Source organism: Gorilla gorilla, chromosome 4 (genome assembly GCF_029281585.2).
Source record: "Gorilla gorilla gorilla isolate KB3781 chromosome 4, NHGRI_mGorGor1-v2.1_pri, whole genome shotgun sequence".
In the NCBI taxonomy this organism is placed as follows: domain Eukaryota; kingdom Metazoa; phylum Chordata; class Mammalia; order Primates; family Hominidae; genus Gorilla; species Gorilla gorilla.
In genome coordinates, this window is record NC_073228.2 from 54,352,599 (window position 1) to 54,376,957 (window position 24,359).

Below are 24,359 nucleotides of genomic sequence, written 5' to 3' on the forward strand. Positions count from 1 at the left end.
AATATTACGGACACTTTCCACAGTTATAGATGTGTGCTGCTTTTGTTTACTGACTGCAGAATATTCCATTGATGGACATCTTAATCCTCTACTGATTAATCCCCTACTGATGACTGTTTGCATTTCTTTGCTCTTTACCAACCATACTTGAAAGAATATCCTCATGTCTACATATTCTTATCTTTTGGCAGTGTTTCTATGAAGCAGATTCCTAGAAATGGGATCAGGTCAAATGGGATGTAGGTCACATAGTACGTGCATTTTAATATTTGCTAAGTAGTAGTGTTTAATTATGCTTTAAAGAGTTTGAGCCCTACAATTCTAAACATGTTTGGACACAGAAATTAGATTATTTTAAACAAAATGAAATAAGCATAGCTCATAAAAATTAACACGTTTGGTTTTCACACAAATATTTTGAATTTCCCTTTCTTCTGCAAAAAGGACCCTAGCTTAGTATGCATTTCTTGTACATATAATGCAAGCAATCCATCTATTAAATAACTTACCTTTCAAACCTATAGACAGCATCCTGCTCCACACAGAAGCTGGTTGTCTTTTCATTCTCTAACATTAGCTATTTATTTTGTAGAGTGTAGATTCTAGAGAAATAATGTATAATACACCTGTTGCCATATGCAGATACTTACCACATTTAGAAAACAGTGGTGAATTCTATTGACAGTGGCTCTCAGTCATTAACATGCTATGGAACACCTCATGAGCTTGATAAAAATATCAGTTCCCAGGTCTACACCTAAAGATCCTGATGTAACTGGCTTAAATAATCACTGCTGAAACACTCTATGTCAACTCAGAATCCTGACAGGAAGTGGTTGCAATGGATAAAGTATCATCTGTTAAAGAATGGGGTAAGATTTGAGCATAGGTGGGTCATACTTTGGGAAATAACTTGATCAATGGTTAACAGCATAGTCTGTAGTTCGATAAAAGTCCAGTTTTGGAACACAATTGACCTTTCACATGCTGTGTAACCTCAGCCAAGTTGTCTAACCTTTCTGAGCCCTGGGTTACTTTTCTGTCAAGTGGAGGTATTAATAGTACCTAAGCTGTACTATTGCATTGGTAAGATTAAATGAGCAATGTATAAAAAGCACTCAGTACGAGTAAGCCTCAACAATGTAAGTAATTGCTATTAAGAGCTGGATTCATCATGAATATGCCCTACAGAATACTCTGCTTAATGGTGTCCATTCGAGTAGTGAATTCTCCTAGAGCATGCATATTATAATTTGAGTTATAACATATTCGTAGTTTCAGTGTTCCAGAACTGTGTCTCCGTTGTAAAGTGGATAACTCTGTGGTAGCCCTCCCCATCTCTCCCAATTTCCCTCCATTTCACCTCTTCCTAATCTTTGCCTATGATTCCTCTTAACCAGTGATTTTGATTTGCCAGAAAAACAAAACCAAACTCAATACTGGTTTACCTTTTAAAAGAGCATCTTTATTATTTCCCCAGGCCGATCACAGCCCTGAACAAAAGCATCCGATACACATTTGTCAGTCTGGTGGCTTTGGTGCCATGACTGCCTACACAGGCCGATGACAGCCACTTGGTTGTCACCAGACGCAGTGTGAGGGAAGGCGGAGGGGACGGGGGAACTCTCAGAGCAAACAATCACAAACACACTGTGAAATCAAAAATAAATTATAAAAACTAAATAGTATAAATAAATTAAAATTTAAGTTAAGAAGAGTCCCACAGTGTGGCTGTTTGGCAACAACCAGTCCATAGAAGAGGTAGCTGTGGAGGTCACAGGGATGTTCCCAAGGCTCAGGCTCCTGCTCCTCCCCACTGGGCCCACCGAGGTCGCTGGGCCTCGAAGCTTCTTGACCCCTCAGGCACTCAGCTCCAGGTCACTGACGTATTTCTGGACCCACTCCTCACTGGGGTCAGCACAGACCTGCCGACTTCGCTTGGTTAGGAAGCTGTGGAGAACGGAGGAAGAGTTAAGCACTGGGGAATCCAGCAGGGGAATCCTGGGCCCACCATGGCCCCGACATCCTGCTCTCTGTCCTGGGCAGCTCAAGGCCCCCCCTCCTCTCTCAGGGGCCCCCTGCCTATCTCCGTCTAGAGAGCTTCTCTCAGTGACTCCAGGCAAGGGGGCCCTCAGAGTGTCCTGCTGCCTCCTTCTTCCTATTCCTTTCCTCTGGCCTGGGGCAGCCCTTCCTGACTCTGTAACACCCACCTCACTCCAGCCCCAAGTCAGGTCACACCTCAGTGCCCTGCGTCCTGTATCCCCGATAGGCTCCTGAAGGCTGGGCCTTTCCAGGATGGCCTTCTGGCCTGTTTCTGCCCCCACCCTGACACTCCCTACCTCCCTAGAGGTGAGCAAGAAGACTGGCACTTACATGACACTGGGCTTGGAGCACTGGTTGCTCGTCTCAAAGTAGGCAGCTATGAAATTCTGTGGAATCTGTCGGGAGATGTAGCTGAAGCAGCAGGCGGTCGGCGTGTCGGCAGCAACTGTGGAGAAAGGAGAGAATAAGCCCGAGTCACAGCTCAGAAGAAAAGGCCAGGCAGCTTCTGATCCCTGAGCGGTTGAGGAGGGCAGGCTTGCTCAGACCAAGTGACTGGAAGACATTTGGGGGGTTTTGCAGAGAAATGTCTCTTTGTTTCTGTCTATATTCTTCTTTCCCCTTGACTCTTCATAGTGGGTTCTCTGTTTCTCTATGTGATCCAGATACCTGAATGCACTGTTCTCTTAGCTCTCTTCAGGGAATTTTGTCGGTTCAAGAAGTCATACCCCAGCCCAAGAGAAGCCCTGGATATCTCTCATAAGACATCCAAGGGACAGGGCTCCTGGGAGACCTAGGGTGAGCTGGAGAGTGAACAACAGACCCCACTGGGAAGTAAGCAGCCCTGGATTCTGCCTCTTGCAAACTGATTCGTTTTGAACCCTGTTTTTCTATCTGTACAAGGGACTGTAACTCCCCTGCCCCTGCCTAGATTCTCATACCTGGAGACTAGGAGGGCTAAGACCCCTTCTAGAGATAAAAATAAAAGTCGTGAAGAAAAAGACCAAGGTGTTTGGCAGCGCTTTAAGAACTTCCTTCTTTTCTCTTCGGGGCTCTCAGGCCACAAAAAAAGACTGATGTGGTCTAACCATGGCCAGAGAGTGGTGATACCCACAACAACAACATGGACTCACGTGGTGCAGAGAGGACCTGGTTGCAGAGAGCCATGGTGCAGAGGAGGACGGCAAGGGCAGCAGTGGAGACCTGCATGATTGTGAGCAGGTGATGGAATGTGGGCTCGAGTGTCAGCAGAGCCAAGAAGGGACTGGCTACTCTTTGCTGCCTGCGTCCTTCTGATGTCTGAAGCCATCTCTCCTTCTCTTTATAGGCAGCCCTGGCGGATGGGGAAATGGAATCTGGGGATGAGGAGGGAAATTTTTAAGTGTAGTGATGCTGTCATGCTGAGTGTTGCACAACTCAGGGTCCCTGGTGACCACAGGGGCTCAGGATATCCAAGAATAGCATCTCTGAGCTACTCTCTAACTCTCAGCTCTCAACTCATGACTGGTTCTAGCTTCATGGGGTTTCTCCTGTGAGTGTGAAGAGGGGTGTGTGTCAACCCAAGGCTATTCTTAGTTGATCCCTTCTCATAAGAACTGTTCTATGCAGCCAGGCATGGTCGCTCACACCTGTAATCCCAACACTTTGGGAGGCCGAGGCTGCGGATCACCTGAGGTCAGGAGTTTGAGACCAACCTGACCAAGAAAGAGAAACTCCATCTCTACTAAAAATACAAAAGTAGTCGGGCGTGGTGGCACATGCCTGTAATCCCAGCTACTTGGGAGGCTGAGGCAGGAGAATCGCTTGAACCCAGGAGGTGGGGGCTGTGGTGAGCTGAGATCATGCCATTGCACTCCAGCCTGGGCAACAAAAGTGAAACTCCATCTCAAAAAAAAAAAAAAAAAAAAAAAAAAGAACTGGTCTATGCATGAACTCTCCAGCCCCATTCCTTCCCACAGAGCTGTAATTCTGCTTCCTCAGCTGCTATAACCACAAGGATAGGGTCAATGGGCTGATGCTGTGGAGGGCTGGACAACCCCCAATCCTCCCAGAGGAAAGGAACTCAATGAAAGCTGGAGGAATAGAAAGCATGAGGTCACGTTTCAGTCATTTGTCTATTTATTAGTCTCGGAGTGACTGGGGCGCTGTGTTGAATGCTACTTGTGGATCATAAAAATACTTTAGAGGTGGGTATCAGTATGTCAGGTGCCTAGAAATATGTGTAGCCATTAACCTAGAAAAAGCATTTCTGGGAAAGAGTTCTGTGGAAACAACCCAAATACGGAGCCATCTTCAAACATAAAGATACCTGACCCAGCATCATTTATAACTCTAAAATAAGCAAAGCTAAATTTTTCTCTATCAGGGAATGATAAATTATCCACAAGATCCTTTATTATTAAGTCTCTAAAGTGAATGAAGTGGCATAAATATGCTTATAGCATCAGTGGTTAAAAAAAGCAAGATAAAACATTATACAAATTCTATAAAATTTGAAGAATTGTATAAAGATATATATATGCCATGCCAACTCTAGGCATGGAAAAAATTAAAAGGCTTGGAAATACATGCCTTAAAGAATGAATAGTGCTTAGATCCATGGGTGATTTATTTTCTTATTTTTTTCTTTTTCTGAATTTTCCTCATTTTATTTAGTGAGACTTTATTACCTTCTTGGTCAGCCCACAAATTTATGAATTAATTTTGTTTTAAAACATTTCCAACATCACTGGTTGAAAAGTGGGTTGTTGTCAGTTGTTTAATCTGAAAGAAATTACTGACAAATATGCTACAGTTTCTGTTCAATGGGCTTTGCCAAAATGAAGTCTTGATTTCCCATTTCTCTGAACCATTTTAAGGATCCTATACTATACTTACATAAATAATGCCAAACTGAAGCAGTTTTTTCCTTATTCTTTTCAACACATAATTTCAGTGGTGTGGAAGGGTCTGTACCTTCTCAGCCAGATTATATGCTTTTTTTTCTTTTCCATACTTTATTTTCTTATTTTGCAATCAATCAGCATCTCATTTTATAATGAGAAATAGATTTCGTTGGTTTTAATGATCTTTGTTTCTGAGATGCCCCTGGTCTCATGGGGGCAGGTAGAGTGTATGAACAGGTAATTGTAAAACTCTTAGTAGAAAAAGAAATGAAAGCTCAGAACCCCATGAGGAAGAAGTGACCTTCCACCAGAGGGTTGGGGAAGGCTTCATGGAAGGGATGGAACTTTAGTTGTGTCTGGATAACTGCCCGGGATTTAGGCATCTATAGATGGGTGGGCAGTGGAGGCCCAGCTGAGGCAGAGTCCTGGGTGTGACATTGTGGCTCAGAGGAAAGAGGGGGTGCTTCAGTGGAGCTGCAGAGCAGTGGGGGTGAATATGGATGATAAAGGTAAATTCGGACCAAACCAGGACAGGCCGTGAATTCCCCCCAAAGGGGTTAGAGTTGACACACTTGATGCGGGAGAACAACGGAGGACAGAAGCCAAGTGCGACCACGCCTTTGGAATTCTGTCCTTCCTGAGTGTCTTTAGAGTTAGGTCTTTTAATACACATGAGCTCTGTTTCCATTCCACCCCAGTGATGGCTAGTGCCAGTCTTGAGAGAGGAGAAGCAGAGGCAAGATCAGGGGACGTGGTAGGTTTCACCGGAGCTTTGGCATCCACCTATCTTCCCCTATTGCTACCAATTCCAAATAAAGGTATCTCTGCCACTTGTGTCATTAGAAACCTACATCACAGGCAATGGCTCCTTCTCACCCCACCCTCTGCCTCTCAGCTCTCGTTGATACCCTGAATTGCGTTCCCTCACTCACTTCTTAGGGGAACCCCCTCCATACTCGTGATTCCTTTTCTGGGAGCTGGCTTCTGTGAGTTGTGGAGAGTGAGAAAAGGAAATGGAAACTGCTGAATCAGTCAGTGTTCTGATAAGGGACATCTTCTATCTCTGTGATTACAGCACTGTGTGTTATAATTAGTTACCTATGTAATTTGCTCTTCAAAAACCTAGACCATGTCCTGTTGATTTTATTTTAGTTTCTTTTTCTCAAGAAATTTATAGTTTAATAAAGGCAATGTGGGAGTTTGGAAACAAACTTTTATTTTGTACTAATGATAGATTAGCAACTACACAAATTTTAGTTCACAATAAGTAATATTTATCGAGTGATCACCATATGCCGATTTCCATAATAGGGATTTACATGTATGAACTGTCTTCAAAACAACCCTATGATTTAGTTACCAGTATACTTTCTTAGTTGAACAGGTGAAGAAACCAAAGTAAATAGAGGTTAAGCAATTTTCCGAAGGCCGTAAAGCTGATGACTAGCAGAGCAGGGATTCACATCCAGGTAGTCTGACTCTAGGTACCACACGCTACACGTCCTGTACCACAACTTATTATATTTGATCCTCACACCACTCCTATAATGGCAGATTTTTTAGAGTGTCTTCTCAGATTGTAAACCAACTCCAGACCATGTCTCGTTGGTTGATTTAAACCAAATCCTAGCGCATGATGATTATAACATGATGAGCCTCCTGACCTAGTCTCCATCTCTTATGATTGTGTTCTTTATAATAAAGATGATTTATTGAATACATAATTCTATCTCAGTGTTTATATATTTGTAAGACTTTCTTGATCAATCCCCAAACCAGGAAATAGCCCTTTGCCATGTGTTTTGGCTTGGAGTAAAATATAGTTGCACGCATAGCATTTGCTTAATTTATATACGTTGAATGAATAATGTAAGGGAGATGTAGGACGGGGTTGAGTTGGGAGGGTCTTAGACATTTCCTAGGTGGTAAATTGATGTTCCCAGTTGAAATGACGTGCCCAGGGTCATGTGGATGGAATTGGTCAGTTTTATATTCCCCTATCTGTGTTAGCTACCAGTGTATCTCCAGTGATAATCACAATGCCTGACATATAGTGAAGCTTAATATCTATTTGGTGAATAAATAAATCCCTGATTGGACTAACAATATGTGTTATGCCTGAACTCTCACTATGGAGTTGAAATACTAATGGGAAGGGTAGGATAAGAAAGGCCATGGTGAGTGGGAACGGGGAGAGGATCAGGAAAAACAACTAACGGGTATTAGGCGTAATACCTGGGTGATGAAATCACTTGTACACCAAACCCCCATGACACAAGTTTACCTATGTAACACACCTGCACATGCATCCCTGAACTTCAAATAAAACAAACACATACACACACACAGAATCAGGAGAGACAGTCAGAAGCGTGACAGGTCTCCAGAGCCAAGGAAGAATTTTTAAATAAAATGAGAATTGAAGCCAGGCACGGTGGCTCATGCCTGTAATCCCAGCACTTTGGGAGGCTGAGGCAGGCGGATCTCCTGAGGCCAGGAGTTTGAGACCAGCCTGGTCAACATGGTGAAACCCTGTCTCTACTAAAAATACAAGAAATTAGCTAGGCGTGGTGGCACATGCCTGTAGTCCCAGCTACTCGGGAGGCTGAGGCAGGAGAATCACCTGAACCCAGGATGCTGCAGTGAGCCGAGATCGCGCCACTGCACTCCAGCCTAGGCGACAGAGCGAGACTCCGTCTCAAAAAAAAAAAAAAAAAAAAGAATTGAGGGTCCCAATAAAGATAAAATTTGAAAGAGAAATGTAAATTAAACTTATATAAAGAAGTTTTCAGTAACTTGGATCTAAAAGTTTATGATTTGCTTTAAAGGAAAGAAAGAAAGAAAGAAGAAAGAGAAAGAAAGAAGAAAGAAAAATGAAAGAAAGACGAAAGAAAGAAAGAAGCAAAGAAGGAAGGAGAGAGAGAAAGAAAAGAAAAGAGAAAAAGGCCATGGTGTCACAGTCTTGATCTTTGGGAAACTGACCACCCAAGATTCCTTAGGTGGTGGTGACAGAAAGTAGCCAGCAGTCAACACCATGGACCCTTCAGCATGGAGGGATTTGATTTGTGTCCCAGCGTTCTGGCTCATTTCAGCCTCTGCGAGGCCCCACCTCAGTCCAGCAGAGCGTCCCAGTCCGCAGTGCGGGGAATCCTGGCTGGGCAGTTTGTCCTCTGCGGCGTCTTTGCCTTGCACTGCTCAGCTTGCCTCCCCACTGTGAGCTGCTGCCCGTGCTCTCCAGCGCGGAGCATTGCTTTCCTTCCAGATTCTGGCCCCGAGGCTCCACTTCCCCAAGTGTCACCCTCCGCTATCTCCTTTGGCAGCAGGCGCCCCACGGATGGGTTCACTGATGATGACATCCTGTTTGGCCCAGCTTTGGCCTCCTTTTCTCATATGTGGTCTGCGTGGTCAGGTTGTAGCAGGTGTGGGCCCCACTTTTCATGCAGGCAGAAGCAGCAGCCTGGAGTCCCCTGTCTAGTATCTTAGACAGACAATGTCTCATTGACACAGCCCCTTCTTTCTGCAGCCAGCCCCTTGTTTCCCGTCCTGAGTCCTTGTTATTTTATTTAGCCATTTCTTGCATGTGTGCAGTAGGTCAGGGCGTTATGTCTTGGTACTGGATCCGATCCCTCTCCCGGTCCCTTGCCCCTTCTTCCATATTCTCTACCCAATAAAAAGTGCCTCTTCCTATCAGTCTTCCAGTCCAGAAAGCTGAGAGTCACCCTCGTCTCCTCTTTCTCTGTCATCTCCTACAGCTATTCAATCACCAACTCTAGTCTACATTCAATTTTACATGCATCTGCCTCTCACCATTCCCACTGCCTCTGTCTTAGGTCAGGTTCTTATGGATTCTCACCATGACAACTAGAAGAGGGTCCTAGCAACTGCTTTTTCTTCTACTTTTGTCTCTAATTTATTTATTTATTTTGAGACAAGGTCTCACTCTGTGGCCCAGGCTGGAGTGCAATGGCTCGATCTTGGCTCACCGCAACCTTGGTCTCCCAGGTCAAGCAATTCTTGTGTCTCAGCCTCCCGAGTAGCTGGGATTACAGGCATGTGGCACCACACTCAGCTAATGTTTTGTATTTTTCGTGGAGACGGAGTTTCACCATGTTGGCCAGGCTGGTCTTGAACTCCTGGTCTCAAGTGATCTGCCTGCTTCAGCCTCCCAACGTGCTGGGATTACAGGCATGAGCCACCATGCCCGGCCCAGTTTTGTCTCTTTTTAATCTATCTCACCATACAGCATCCAATATACTTTTGCTAAAGCTCAAATCAGTCTCTGCTTCTCTCCTTTTAAAATCTTGCAAACATTCTGCATCGTTTCTGACATGAAATGGAAGCTTCTCTGTAACCTGACCCCTGTCTACCTCTCTGGCCTCGTGACTTGCCTGCTGAGACTTCCTGAAAACCAAGGCTCAGCGTTTTTGCACTACTCGTGGTTCCTTAAATGTGCAGCTCTCTACCTTGCTTTTAATGAAGGAGGTGTCCACTTGGTAAAGCACAATTTCACCTTCTTGTAAACCACAGGGCAGAGTGAAATGCTATGAATGTGGGCACATCCCGCGACAGCTGCAGGGATTCATATTTAGAACAATTAAGGAAAAACATTATGTAATTTCCCATCTTTTCTTTTCTTGTTGTTGTTGTTGTTTGTTTTTTTTTGACAGAGTCTCGCTCCGTCGCCCAGGCTGGAGTGCAGTGGGGGCGATCTCAGCTCACTGCAACCTCCGCCTCCCCTTCCCCCTCCCCCTGGGTTCAAGTGATTCTCCTGCCTCAGCCTCCCGAGTAGCTGTGATTACAGGCATGTGCCACCATGCCTGGCTAATTTTTGCATTTTTAGTAGAGACAGGGTTTCACCATGTTGGCCAGGATGGTCCTGAACTGGCCTCAAGTGATCTGCCCACCTCAGCCTCCCAAAGTGCTACAATTATAGGCATGAGCCAGCAAACCCAGCATGTAATTCCCCAAATTTTCTAAGAAAAAGAGAGAAACCCATGGATCTTGCTGTTCAAAGACATGCAAAATGCAAAACAGAAAAGACATTTTACACCAGAATAACAGAAACTTTGGCTGTTACGCTTTTAACATAAATTTATAATACAGCACACTTCCCTTTTGTGATTTATTCATGCTCTAGAGCCAGACTTCTTGGCTTCAGTTTCAAATCTGCTGTGTGTCAGCTGTGTGTTTTTCCATAAGTTACGTACCTCTCTGTGCTTCAGTTTCTTCGTGTGTGAAAGGGGATAGTTACAGCACCTAACTCAGAGGGCCACTGTGAGGATTAAATGCATTAATACCTGTGAAAGGCCGAGAACATTACTGGTTCATAGTAAGTGCTATCTACTATTATTACTATTACCATTTTATTATTATTGAAATATTTCAATACCTCCATTTTATATCCGAAACAAGTGCAGGTCTCTTGTTCTTTGCCTGGATACCCCTATCCCTGTCTTTGCCTGGCTAATTTAAGTTTAACCTATAATAGAGAAAAGTTAGAGCAATGTAAATGACTGATGTTAATGATTAAATACAACTTTTGGTATATCTATGCAATAGAATATCATGTGTATGTTCATGCCATTTTTGAGTAATATTTAAGTTTGTAATCACACAGAAGAAGACTAAGTAGCAATAATAAGATATACTAGGTCATGAAAGAATATTAAGTACCAATAGTAAAATATAAAGCTAGGTACAGAATGATAGGGTAATTTTAATTTTCTTATATATGCTTCCCTATATTTTTTCAATTTTGTAAACGACCATGTATACTTTCTATAAAAGAAAAACAAACTGATATATATGTTAGTTATAAATATATAGATATAATACATATATTAGTTATATATATTATTTATTTATTTATTGAGAGAGTCTCGCTCTGTCACCCAGGCTGGAGTGCAGTGGAGCTATCTTGGCTCACTGCCATCTCCACCTTCCAGGTTTGAGAGATTCTCATGCCTCAGCCTCCCGAGTAGCTGGGACTATAGGCATGTGCCACCACACCAAACTAAGTTTTTGTATTTTTAATAGACATGGGGTTTCACTATGTTGGCCAGGCTATTCTCAAACTCCTGACTCAGATGATCCACCCATCTCAGCCTCCGAAAGTGCTGGGATTATAGGCATGAGCCAGCGCCCCTGGCCACAAATTTTTTTTCAAAAAGAAAAAAAAAACCAGATCTCACATTTTTTGGAAGCCCTCCATAACACTTCACTACCACCATCTAAAGTGCTTACCCTTGCCCTCGGACACAATGCCTGTCACACAGTAGGTACTCAATACAGCTTTACTGAATTATGTTCATCTCTTGCTGGAGTATTCCCTATCACCTGCATGGAAAAAGGCCAGAAACAATTTGAAGGAAGATGCTTCACAAGGAATACTGAAAGTTTTCTTGACCTCATGAATGCTGGTGAGGCTTTACCCCTCTCTCAGGAATTTAACATCTCCTGAAGTTCCTGACCTCTACCTTTCACAACTAAGAGCAGGCTGTGGCGGTGACCAAGGTCTATTTCCATGGTAAGAAGAGTGGGGCTGGCCAGCTCCGTAGTCAGAGTGTGGCAGTCACTGATGAGCTGCTCCAACCGCTCACTGTCCTACGGAGGCAGAAATTTAAAAAATAAATATGCACTCGTTCATTCCAAGAAAATAACAGGCAAGGAAGGGTTATAAAATAAAGGAGAAGAAGTTTTCCTCTGCCTAGCAAGCTCGCTTCAAGGACAGTTATAAGATAACGTTGTTTGAGAATTCGAAGCCAAAGGAATGGGCTCCAGACACCCCGCCTCCATAACAAGTCTGAAGAAAAAAAAAGGGACAAATGTCTGTATTTAGCCAGTTCTTGTTTTTCTTTCAGTGCAGCTGCAAGGCCACCAGCTAAGCAAGGCCACAAGTTATGCTATGCTATAGACTATGGGACCTATCATGATATGATTAACTGCTTTTGTTTTGCTTCTGTAAGCCTGCTTGTAAAACCCCACTCTGTCTTTGTTGAAATGCTCCAAATGCTCAGCTTTTTGGATATGAATTCACTGAGCCAGTGCACACCTTAAAATAAATATCCTCCTGTTCTCCCATATTGGTCTCTTCATTCCTCAGTTTACTACAGCATTACAGATTTCATCCTGAAGAATGCTGCACTCTGGATAATTGTGTACTTGTTTCTTCAATCCACAATTCAGCTTCAGCTCCCATTTCCCCCAAAGTGACTTGGATACCATACTGTCAAAACCACAGGATTTGCCTCGTCTTGGTTTCTTATCTTGGCAAAATGACCCTATGTTCCACCTCCCCTTGGTTTTCCAGTCTCCACATTTGCCCTCCAGAAATTCTCTAGTTCTAGGCATCCACCTACTGGAGGCCACCTCTTGGCCCCAACACTCAGAGGTCTCCCCAACACTCTAGGAGAGGCCAGGATGTCCAGATTGACTGCCTCTCTACCCTGCTCCTCAGCACTTTGGTAATCTCTTCTAAGAGTCTGTTATTAACAGAGATTGCCTATATGTGTAATCTCAGAAGGTCATACCTGTAGAGGGACTCTGGTCATCTCTGAACTGGGAACTGTAGGCCTTGGGTCTTGACATGCATCCTGTGTGACCTTGATCAGGTCTTTTCACTTCTCTAGGTTTTGCTTTCCTAATCTGTACCGTGGCAAAACAGATCAGGGTCAGGTAAAACCACAGGCCACGGATATGCTGAGGAAAATGAAAAATACCAGGACCTTTTCAAGGTCATGTTACTGCTGTGGCTGCTGGGCCTGTCTGCAGCCTGAGAGGTTGAGGACAACATGACAAGACAAATGTAAAAATGCCCAGAATGGAGTTATGAATATAGTGGTGGTCAAGGATGTGGAGGGGGAAACCTCTAAATGACCACAAGTAAGGGGGAAAGAAGGGCTTCCCTGCTCAGGGGTGAGGGGGTGGCCCTCTGAATGGAGCTCCCTGGAACCATGGATGACCCTTGCTGTCACTTCTTGCAACCCTGAGCTACAAAGAGTTGAGTCCAAGAATAGTATCCATTATGATAAGACTACTGGATGCGTGGGTTGAGGGTGGGGGAGAAGGGGAAGTACCACACTAGCAGGGCTGAGGAATCACCTTTTGGGTGGAATGTCAGAACAACCAGTTCATTCGTACTTGGTTTACTCATTTAGCTATATAGGGGTCTACACCTTGAGTCCATATTACTCATCACATCCCCTCCATGGAGATAAGCATAACATAGTTTCTGCATCAAGGAGCTCACTTCCTAGTTGGGGAGGAAACCACATGAATAGATAAATATGTGATAGGTGGTAAGAAGGAAGTAGTTCAGGAGACTGTAGGAGCACAGTGAAGGATACAGAGTTTACTTGGGAAAGAGATCAGGGAAGTTTCTCTAGAGAAGATGAACATCTTTTTTGTCATGTATTTGAGAATCATTTGTTTATTGGCTCTTCTTGGCTTTCCAGTCTCCACATTTGCCCTCCAGGAGTTCTAAATGGCACCAGTGTCTAAATCTTGTTGGGGGTGGGGGGTAAGTTAATATGGCTGAACAAAATGATACAAGTCCTTTTTACTCTCAGTGTGGACTTCCACTGGTGCAGACATAGTATTGTTGTTAGGATCTTCATGAAGATCCATCAAAACGTTTTACCCCCATGAGCCAAAGATCAGATCAAGGCGAGGAAACAAAAGTCAACAGACAAACTCATTGTATGGCTCAGTGATGGCTAATCACCCATTTTATCAATCATTATTCTCCTGAAGCCCCAGAACAGGCTTCCTCCTAACCCCTCCACCCTGTTCATTCAGACAGCTGCTCTAGTGGGGATTGAGACTTAACTTGAAACTACTCATCTACAGCTGATAGACAGGCTTCTCCATCCTTCAGCCTTCCTGACACTTTGTTTCTTCCTCTGACATGACACTTACCTTATTCCTCCTCATGGGATAGTTATTTCTGTCACTGTCAGTGCCATCACTAGACATGGAACTCTTCGAGGGCAGGGATGGGGCTTCGTTCAGCTCTGTCTGCCCTGACAAAGAGCAGATGGTTAGTACATTGGGTTGAATAAAAATGTCATAGATAACGAAGTCTGTGTGAATCCAGAGAACATGAAACACATACTGCTTCCCTTAAAGTGAGGTCCTCGATGCATGAAGATGAAACTGCACCAACTAGGAAAGGCCAGGAGAGGTACTAACACATCTGCTATCAGGGAACACGGAACATTACAGCTGGGGGCGAGGGTCTTGGAGAAGATCAGAACATTTGAAGCAAGAGCTGTACAAAGAAAAGGGGGAGAGAACAGATGAGGGAAGTGCAGCTTGTGTGTGCGGGTGGGGAGTGAGGGAGAGTGCTGAGGTAGGATGACCTTGTACTTTATTTAATGACCCTGAAGTACCCCGGGATGCTGCTCCAACCTCTCCTGTGGCTCCCAGATGCTGTGGGTCCCTTTTTTCCTTAACTTGTATTTTAGGTTCAGGGGTACATGTGCAGGTTTGTTATATAGGTAAGTTGTGTGTTGCGGGGGTTTGGTGTACAGATTATTTCATCACCCAGGTAATAAGCATAGTACCCAATAGGTAGTTTTTTTCATCCTCACCCTCCTCCCACGCTTCACCCTTAAGTAGGCCCTGGTGCCTGCTGTTCCCTTCTTTGTCTCCATATGTACTCAGTGTTTAGCTTCCACTTGTAAGTGAGAACATGCAGTATTTGGTTTTCTGTTCCTGTGTTAGTTCGCTTAAGATAATGGCCTCCAGCTCCATCCATGTTGCTGCAAAGGGCATGATCTTGTTATTTTTTTTTTGACTGAGAAGTATTCCATTATATATATATATACATATACATATATATACACATATATATACATATACATCTATATACACATATATATACATATACATCTATATACATATATATATACATATACATACATATATATACGTATATATATATACCAAATTTTTTTTATCCAGTCTACCATCAGTGGGCATTTAGGTTGATTCCATGTCTTTGCTATTGTGAATACTGTTGCGATGAACATACATGTGCACATGTCTTTATGGTAGAATGATTTATATTCCTTTGGGTATATACCCAATAATGGGATTGCTGGGTTGAATGGTAATTCTGTTTTAAGTTCTTTGAGAAATCACCAAACTGCTTCCCACAATGGCTGAACTAATTTACATTCCCACCAGCAGTGTATAAGTGTTCCTTTTCTCCACAGCCTCACCAACATGTTATTTTTTGACTTTTTAAAAATAGCCATCTGACTGGTTTGAGATGGTATCTCATTGTGGTTTTAATTTGCATTTCTCTAATGATTAGTGGTGCTGAGCATTTTTTGTATGTTTCTTGGCCGCGTGTATGTCTTCTTTGGAAATGTGTCAGTTTATGTTCAATGCCCGCTTTTTAATGGAGTTGTTTTTTGCTTGTACATGTGTTTAAATTCCCTATAGATTCTGGATATTAGACCTTTGTCAGATAGTTTGTAAATATTTTATCCCATTCTGTAGGTTATCTCTTTACTCTGCTGATAATTTCTTTTGCTGTGCAGAAGCTCTTTAGTTTAATTAGATCCCATTTGTCAGTTTTTGGTTTTGTTGTGATTTGTTTTTGGCATCTTCATCATGAAATATCTGCCAGATCCTATGCCCAGAATCGTATTGTCTAGGTTATCTTACAGGTATCATATTTTTATAGTTTTATATTTTAGGTTTTACATTTAAGTCTTCAACCCATTGTGAGTTGATTTTTACACATGGTGTAAGGAAGGGGTCCAGTTTCAATCTTTTGCATATGGCTAGCCAGTTATCCCAGTACCATTTATTGACTGGGAAGTCCTTTCCCTGTTGCTTGTTTTTGTTAACTTTGTCAAAGATCGGATGGTTGCAGGTATGCAGCATTATTTCTGAGCTCTCTATTTTGTTCTATTGGTCTATGAGTCTGTTTTTGTACCAGAGCCATGCTGTTTTGGTTACTGCAGCCCTGTGGTATAGTTTGAAGTCATGGCTCCCTTTTTTTACTCTTCTTTTTTCTTTCTCACAGAAGAGCAGGTAACAATGTGGGGTTAAAGGTGAGCAGGTGGGTTAGAGTAGCAGAGCTAAAGGCAGATAGAGATCTTGATCCAGTTATCTTCATTCCCTTCATTTGTCCAACCTTGCACACTCCTGTATGCAGGGCCTTTGTAAGCTTCACCTTCTGTACAGGTGCCCAGCAACTGTCAAACCAGCCAGGGCTTAACATGAGCATGGGCATTCCCTATGGACTGGCTGGGACACACCCACATCCTTAGATTACACATTTTGCCTGTAACATAGATAAACTCATTACTAGGTATACAATTCTGTTTTGTTTTGTTTTGCTTTGCTTTGTTTTTGGGACAGGGTCTCATTCTGTCAAACAAGCTGGAGTGCAGTGGCACAATCACCACTCACTGCAGCCTGGACTTTCCTGGGCTCAGGTGATCTTCCCACCTGAGCCTACTGAGCAGCTGGGACTACAGGTGTGTATCACCACTCCCAGTCAAGTTTTTTGTGTGTGTTTTTTTTTTTAATAGAGACAGTGTTTCACCATGTTCCCCAGGCTGGTCTCAAACTTCTGGGCTCAAGCAATCTGCCTGCCTTGACCTCCCAAAGTGCTGGGATTTCAGGTGTGAGGCCCTGTACCCAGCTCAATTCTGTTTTTATACTAGAAGAACATTCACTATCTGCGTCTTCCAAACTTGATTCTTACTGGTTAATTTGTCCTGTTCTTTTGCTGGTCCAAGAAAATATCTTGAAATCTTTATTTCTTCTCTGTTCCCTCCTCGTCCTAGGACAGACTAGCCCTATCCCTTCCCTGAATTAAGTCTGAGTATAATCGGTCTTTGAGTGTGGAATAGCTCCTAGCAGTCTATCAGTCAATGGTTTCTCTTTGTGGTCACACTCTATGTTTATTCTGGAGACTACAGCATGGAAAGAAAATGGACTTTGGAGTCAGATGAATCTTGATTCAAATCTTGGCAGTGCCATTCATCAGCTCTGTGGCATTGAGCGCATCAGTGGACCACTCTCTGATCCCCAATTGCCTTATCTGTAAAATGAGATTAGACACCCCTGCTCAAGATTATGGTAGGATTATATATAATATGTGTAACACAGCTTTCTCAGTGCCTGGTACAAGGTAAGTGTCCAATAAGAACTTACAAATGTTCCTGAGCCACCCTACTGGGTCCCTCCGCACATCCAATGCTGGACTCTTCATGCCCAAGGAAACATATAGGGCACAAAAGTCAGTGGCACTCAGCTCAGCAGAAGAAGGCACAGGAAGGGGATGGGGGAGTCCTGGCTCCCGCTTTGTTCTTGGGGCCAGACTTGTGGCCAGCCTGGAAAGACTGGCATGAACCCTCCAGCATCTGGGGGTGCCAACCACCAAGAGCAGCACAGTTCTTGTCTACAAGCCACTTGTAGCAGGTGTGAACATTTCATCTTTTCCTCTGGGGTTTGCAACTCTCTCCCCAGTCTCGGTCACTGCCTTTGGTTGTACCACTTCCCTTTTCTTCTCGCCTGCACCTCCCTCATCTTTCCTCTATGATGACATCGCCCTGGGGAAGAGAAGCTGAGAGGAACTCCTCACTCAGCTAGCTTCAGGAGCCATGACATCATCTCTACCATGGAAATTCCACTCACTCTCCTGTGCCCCCACATTTGTCCTAGGCCTCAGAGTCCCTATAAAGAGAGATTCCCAACTCAGTATCAGCACAGGACACAGCTGGGTTCTGAAGCTTCTGAGTTCTGCAGCCTCACCTCTGAGAAAACCTCTTTTCCACCAACACCATGAAGCTCTGCGTGACTGTCCTGTCTCTCCTCATGCTAGTAGCTGCCTTCTGCTCTCCAGCGCTCTCAGCACCAAGTAAGTCTACTTTTGCAGCTGCTATTTCGAGTCAAGGTGTAGGCAGAGTCCTTTTTTCTAGTCATGGCTGGCAAACAGTGGGATCTGGGGATGGGACAAAAGGCAGCTAGGAATATTGTCATGTAGTCTGCTGCTAAATGTAGAGTCTAGTAGATATTCAGTAACATTCAAGTTCCTATTTTCTTAAGAATTAGCAACCAGCAGAGGAAAACGATGGGCTGGAAGTCAAGACTGTTGAATTGGCTCTACCTTTAATTATTTGTTTAAGCAAGCCCCTGTCCCTCTCTGTGCCTTGGTTTCCCCATCTGTCATATGAAGGGAGTGCAATGTGTTCAGAGACTGAATCCAGTTCCAATCTTCTAGATTTCTATCTCGTTCTTCTCTGAAGATCCACTATTCAGAATAAGACTCCTGCTCACGTTAGGTGGGAATGGATACAAGGGACCATATTTGGGGTTCTGGTAGCTCTACAGGGATGCTCAATGAAGATGCAAAATTAGAAGTCAAAATAAACAGCTCCCATTGACAGTGTTGATCTCACCCTGGCCTTTCCTTTCAGTGGGCTCAGACCCTCCCACTGCCTGCTGCTTTTCTTACACCGTGAGGAAGCTTCCTCGCAACTTTGTGGTAGATTACTATGAGACCAGCAGCCTCTGCTCCCAGCCAGCTGTGGTGTGAGTATCAACCCCTGGGCTGCCCTGGGAGGCAAGGGTGAGGGCTGGATTTTTAAAGGGGGCCTGTTTTGGGGAGGAGGTGATTGAGCGTTGGGGAGGCAGCTCTCAGGGCTGAAGCCTTCCCTGAGAGCAGTGAGGTCACAGGTCATGAACTCACTTTTCAAGTGCTGAAGGCGGCTGAGTGGCAGCCGAGACAGAAGGGGGTTCCTGGGGAGGAAGTTATTCAGAGGACAGGGAAGCAGGGGAAGGCAGATAGGTCCTATGAGACATGGACCAATTCCTTAAACCATGCTAGAAAAACATGTGGAAAAGTCACTACCAGGCTGGCAGGGAATGGGGCAATCTATTCATATTGATTGCAATGCCCACCGGTTCCTAATCTGGGCAACCCCTGGGGCCCACAGCTAAATCCAGTGAGTGGAAGTTACAGGGAGTCTGCTTCCAGTGCTGCTCCAGGAAGGATCCCATCCACCAGAGCTGCCCCACATGGACCATGGTCAGGCAGAGGAAGATGCCTACCACAGGCAAGGGATAAAGCCAGATGACCTCAAAGGTCCCATGGGATTCTAATCTGGCTGCTCCTTGTTCTACAGATTCCAAACCAAAAGAGGCAAGCAAGTCTGCGCTGACCCCAGTGAGACCTGGGTCCAGGAGTACGTGTATGACCTGGAACTGAACTGAGCTGCTCAGAGACAGGAAGTCTTCAGGGAAGGTCACCTGAGCCTGGATGCTTCTCCATGAGACACATCTCCTCCACACTCAGGACTCCTCTCCGCAGTTCCTGTCCCTTCCCTTAATTTAATCTTTTTTATGTGCCGTGTTATTGTATTAGGTGTCATTTCCATTATTTATATTAGTTTAGCCAAAGGATAAGTGTCCCCTATGGGGATGGTCCACTGTCACTGTTTCTCTGCTGTTGCAAATACATGGATAACACCGTTAATTCCATGTGTTTTCATAATAAAACTTTAAGATAAAATGCAAACAGTTTCTTTGTGATTTTAATTTGATTTGGGGGTAAAAGGAATTGCCTGGTACCATTGGGCGGTGGGGTAAGCTACAGTTTCCAAAAGCAGTAAGAATCAGCAATTGCTGAGTCCTTAATATGAGCTCTGGGCTGAACACTCTTAATACATATCTCACTGCATACTTTCAACAAGGGTTTTAACACCCTTATGAAGTAGGGACTGTTGCCCCCAGTTTCACAGTTAAGGAAACAGAGGCACAGAGAGGTGAAGTGACTTGCTGAGGCTAGTAGGTCTGCTTGGGGAGTGTCATGAAAAAATGCCTTAAAAAAGGAGGTTATCATTTCAACATCTTGGGGGGGAGTTGTAAAGAGGGGAAGCAGCACAGCAAAGGTGGAAGAAGAGTGAGAAAAGTGACTTCATCATCTTATTATCAGCATAACATTGGGAAAGTCATCTTGCCTTATTAGACCTCAGTGTTCACACGTGTGAAATGTAGATAATATTAACCCCTTCAAAGGGCTGTTACGAGGTGATGTGTAAAGCACCCATCATGGGACTGGGCACCTGGAAGATTCTCTCCTTCCCCCTCTCAGCCTCAGCCTTTTCACTTAAAATGGACCTAACAATTGTCAGGATCATCATGAGGATTAGATTAGTTAGTTGACAGATCAGCACTCTAAATCCCAATCTACTGTGAAGTGTTGTCATGAGGACAGTAGGATGGAGGTTTTGTTTGGAAGTGTTGCAGGAGTAACCTAAAGCCACTTCTACTTAATTATCCTTAAATCAGAACTGCCTATTCCATGGGTCAGACACAACACAACTCTGAAGTAGAATTACATGCACAATAAAGCCTGATCCATGGGACACAGACTCGTAGTCTACTAAAGCTAAAAGGAAAGTTTAGACCATCTGGTCCAACCCTCTCATTTTATGGAAACTGAGGGCCAAGGCCTGGGAAGTAACTTGCCACATGCCACTCAACGAGTGCATAGCAGAGCAGGAGCCTGGCCAGTGCCAGCTCCCAGGCTCGGGCCCTTTCCTGCACACCTTCCCTAGTGACGCACCTCTGTGGTCCTCAAAAGGGAGACCGGTTGAGTAAGGACAAGGCAGAGACTATCTTGAAAATCATTTGAGTGTTCTTAGTCCTGTGCAAAAGCAGAACTGGGGCCCTGCACTTCCCTGGGGTCAACAGACACAATCCCTTTCCTTGTCCTGCCCTTAGTCACCTCCGTCATTCCAGAGCCCCAGTGGAAACTTCCTTCAGATTCTGCGGACACTGAGAGAAGGTGGTTAGGGGGCAGAGCTGATCCAAAACAGGTGTGGGAAGAGGCTAGCAGCAAAGAATGTGCCTGGCCATAGTTTCTGCTTTCATTTGCCTAGATCTGAGCTGTCTAATATGTTAGCCACTGGCCAAAGTGGCTATTTACATTTTCATTACATTTAATTAAAATGAAATAAAATTTAAAATTCAGTTCCTGAGTCACACTAGTCACATTTCAAGTGCTCAGTAGCCCCATGTGGCTAGCTCCCATGTTAGACAGCACGGATTATGGACTTTCTGTCCATCATTGCAGAAAGTTCTGTTGGAGAGCAGTCTCCTAGGATGTTCTCAGAGCCTAAAGAGAGTGAAGGGAGGAGCAGTTGGGATGGTCTGTAAGATTAGGGTGCAGATTTGGAGAAAGATACACAATTCTATTCTGGGGGGACGGGATGGGAGAGAGAATGGATGACCCCAGGCCAGAGACAAGGTATAGATCACTATGGTAGCTGAATAATGGCCCCCAAGACATCCACATCCTATTCCCCAGAACCTGTGAATGTCACTTTGTATGGCAAAAGGGACTTTGGAGATATGATCAAGTTATGGATCTTGAGATGGAGTGATTACCTTGAATTATCTGGTCAGGCCCTAAATGTAGTTGTGAGTGTCCTTATCAGAGGAAGGAAGAGAAAAATTTGGTAATAGAGGAGAAGGTAGCAATGTGACAGCAGAAGCAAGATGCTATGCTACAAGCTTGGAAGATGGAAGAAGAGGCCAGGAGTGAAGAGGTTTTAGGATGCAGCTCTAGAAGCTGCAAATGGCAAGGAAATTGTTCCTCCCCTAGAGCCTCCAAAGGGAGTGTCCCAGTAAATCTAATTGCAGACTTCTCACCTCCAGAACTTTTAGAGAATATGTGGTCATAAGACACTAAGTGTGTGGTAATTTTTTGCAGCAGCAATAGGAAACAAATACAACCACCAACTGATGTGTCACCGATAGCGACCCCCAATAGCTCAGTGTGGCAGGAAAGGGAGCATTCTAGAGGGTGAGCCAAACCTCCCTGCAGGAGGAACCCAGGGTGAGAGGGACACACCTCAAGGAGATGAACTATAATGAGGAGAGGCATCCCAAGAGGAGATCTGCTTCAGCAACTGAGTTCTGGGGCTGAGGCTTGATCCAGGGTCCAAGACCCTTAGGAAGCATGCTTCTTCTTGAGACATCTAGGGTGCTCTGAGGGGTCCTGGATTCCTGTCTGGGAAAGAGTCCATCCTCTCATCTGTCAGATGCAGCCCAGAGCAGAACCATGACCTGTCTCTGGTTCATTGTTAGTGAGCAGGCAGGGTTAGGGCCAGAATCCCTCATGATGGAGGGATTCTCCCTCATGATGGAGTCCCTTTCCCAATCCTCCCTGCCCCTCAGCTAATGGAAAGGGAGGAGCTCAGCTCCACAGAGGCAAGGCCACCAGGGAAGGTTGCAGGAGGCCAGGGCAGCCTCATGAAGAAATGCTTACCAGGAATTACAAATGGCAGAATGGAATCCTCGAAGTGGGGCAATGTGGGACTTCACCTGTTGCACAATACGAGACTGTTTTTTTCCTTTCTCCTCTTTTCATACAACTTCCTTTTCTCACCCTGGGCCCAGAGAGCTGGAATCTGCTTACTTGACGTTCCAGTTGAGGTTTCTCCAGGTTTCTGGGTGGGGGCAAAAGCCAGAACAGACAAAGCAGGACACTCAAAAGGAACTATGGATTATGGAGCAACTTCTAGACATCCGGCCTATTTTCCTAGTCCTTGCAGTGCCCACCTCCCCCAGCTCACTCTCCAGATGGGAGTCCATTTCCTTATGTACATGTTCCTTTAGGACATGTTCATGCAAACATGTCTTCATCCCCCATCCCACCTCAACCTGGAACCCTCCATCATGCTCCCATTGACACAGGCATTTTCCTCCAAGGAGGCCAGGAGCCGAGCAAGCAGAGGCAGGGATCAAGGGAGCAAGATGAGCTGAGGATGGTGACATAGCCACAGTTCTTCCTGGAGGCTGAGACCAGAGACCAGCTGGCAGTCCTGTACTGCAGTCTGCATTCACCCTTTACAGATTTGAGGGCCTTAAAACCCTCTCTTTCCCACTTATCTCTACCTGTTCTCCCTTCTAAACTCCTTCTGTCTTGGGTTCCCAACTGAGTCTAGCATACAGGAAAATAGAAGAAAAGAATTGAGAGACAAAATCGTGGCTGCATTTTTCTACCTTTTAAATAGTTTCATTTTTAGATACAGTCGACATTTTGAATATGTGGGTTCCAAATCTGTGGATTCAACCGATGATCGATGGAAAATGTTTGGGGAGAAAAAAACACAATAGGTCAGGTTTAGTGGCTCACACCTGTAATCCCAGCACTTTGGGAGGCTAAGGTGGGAGGAATATTTGAGCTTAGGCATTCTAGACCAGCTTGGGCAACATAACAAGACCCCTTCTCTACAAAAGTACCAAAATTAGCTGGGTGAGGTGGCACATGCTTGTAGTCCCAGCTATTTGGGAGGCTGAGGCAAGAGGATCGCTTGAGCCCAGGAGGCGGAAGTTACAAACAGCTGAGATGACATGACTGCACTCCAGCCTGGGCGCTAGAGCAATATGCTGTCTCAAAAACTAAAAAAGAAAAAAGAAAAACAAATAAAAAACAATGCAGTATAACAATGATCTACATTTACATTTATTAATAGCATTTACATTGTTTAGGTATTCTAAGTAATCTAGAGATTAAAGTATATGGGAGGATGTTCATAGGTTATGGGCAAATACTATGCTACATCAGAGACTAGAGCATGTGTAGATTTTGGAAGCCATGAGAATTCCTAGAACCAATCCCCTGTGGATACCAAGGGATGGCTCTACATGATAAATGTGTAAAATATATATATTCAGAAGGAATGAGAAAATCAAAATTAATTTTTTTCAGGGAAGATGGGCTTGATGGGACTTGATGGAGGATGGTCTGGGAGACTCTTCCCTTCTATGGAAACATTCCCAACTGGGAGACCAGCACAGCTGCAGGGAAATAATTTCTTCAGGCAGTGTTAGCTGCTTCTAAATCTCAGGACCCTATGTCCCTGGGCTCCTCAAGGAGACATTTGTTATTTACAGTGACTCCTGATTCATTTGCTTAGGGGGTCCTCTTGTCTTTCTGCTAGGGACTTGGAAAAGGAGAGAGGGCCTAGCCTCCCAGCCTACATCTTTCTCCTCTGCTGGTTGTTTCCTTGTGATCTTATAAGTTAACACTTAATAAATCCCATATATATATGGGATTTATTAAGTGTTAACTTACACTTATATATATGTATATATATGTGTTATACATATATGTTATATAATATATACATATTAAATGTTAACTTACACATGATTTATTTGTATATTTATATTATATATTTATATATATCCTAATATGATTTTGAAATTAAAAAATCTACATTCTATATTCGCATCATAGCTTCTCCCTAATAAAATCTTTGTGAGTGTTTATGGGACTTATTCCCCGGAAAATCTGCAAGCAGCCTGATAGCTTTATATATACAGGAAAGCCAAAGGACAAACTAGGAATTACGTCAGAGATGGGGAAAGACTAAGGATCTTACCCAGATCAGTTGA

General features: G+C 44.1%; 2 protein-coding genes and 1 long non-coding RNA gene across 7 annotated transcripts; 1 reads left to right on the plus strand and 2 right to left on the minus strand.

The window, feature by feature from the left end:
• Window positions 1–1,443: 1,443 nt before the first annotated feature.
• On the minus strand, window positions 1,444–11,517 carry LOC129533794 (C-C motif chemokine 3-like 1). Its single transcript, XM_055388327.2, has 5 exons — window positions 11,169–11,517; window positions 10,315–10,404; window positions 3,174–3,373; window positions 2,374–2,488; window positions 1,444–1,950 (listed from the first exon to the last, which is right to left on the minus strand). Exons 3-5 carry the CDS (start codon window positions 3,247–3,249, stop codon window positions 1,860–1,862), a joined length of 282 nt encoding a protein of 93 aa, XP_055244302.2. The 5' UTR covers window positions 3,250–3,373; window positions 10,315–10,404; window positions 11,169–11,517; the 3' UTR covers window positions 1,444–1,859.
• A 978-nt stretch (window positions 11,518–12,495) lies between these two features.
• LOC129533795 (uncharacterized) lies at window positions 12,496–23,048 on the minus strand. Of its 2 annotated transcripts, none has more exons than XR_010133813.1 (4): window positions 22,962–23,048; window positions 22,225–22,405; window positions 13,842–13,945; window positions 12,496–12,569 (listed from the first exon to the last, which is right to left on the minus strand). It is a non-coding gene; the product is annotated as an uncharacterized lncRNA (long non-coding RNA). The 2 variants fall into 2 exon arrangements; XR_008680160.2 differs by lacking the exon at window positions 12,496–12,569 and adding an exon at window positions 12,982–13,176.
• LOC101140367 (C-C motif chemokine 4) lies at window positions 17,445–19,472 on the plus strand. 4 transcript variants are annotated; one of them, XM_031006180.3, is made up of 3 exons: window positions 17,445–17,808; window positions 18,368–18,482; window positions 19,076–19,472. In XM_031006180.3, the coding sequence occupies exons 1-3, from the start codon at window positions 17,733–17,735 to the stop codon at window positions 19,161–19,163; spliced, it is 279 nt and encodes a 92-aa protein (XP_030862040.1). In that variant the 5' UTR covers window positions 17,445–17,732; the 3' UTR covers window positions 19,164–19,472. The 4 variants fall into 4 exon arrangements, with proteins under 4 accessions (XP_030862040.1, XP_030862041.1, XP_055244303.1 ...); XM_031006181.2 differs by lacking the exon at window positions 19,076–19,472 and adding an exon at window positions 18,907–19,027; XM_055388328.1 differs by lacking the exon at window positions 19,076–19,472 and adding an exon at window positions 18,897–19,017.
• Window positions 23,049–24,359: the final 1,311 nt, after the last annotated feature.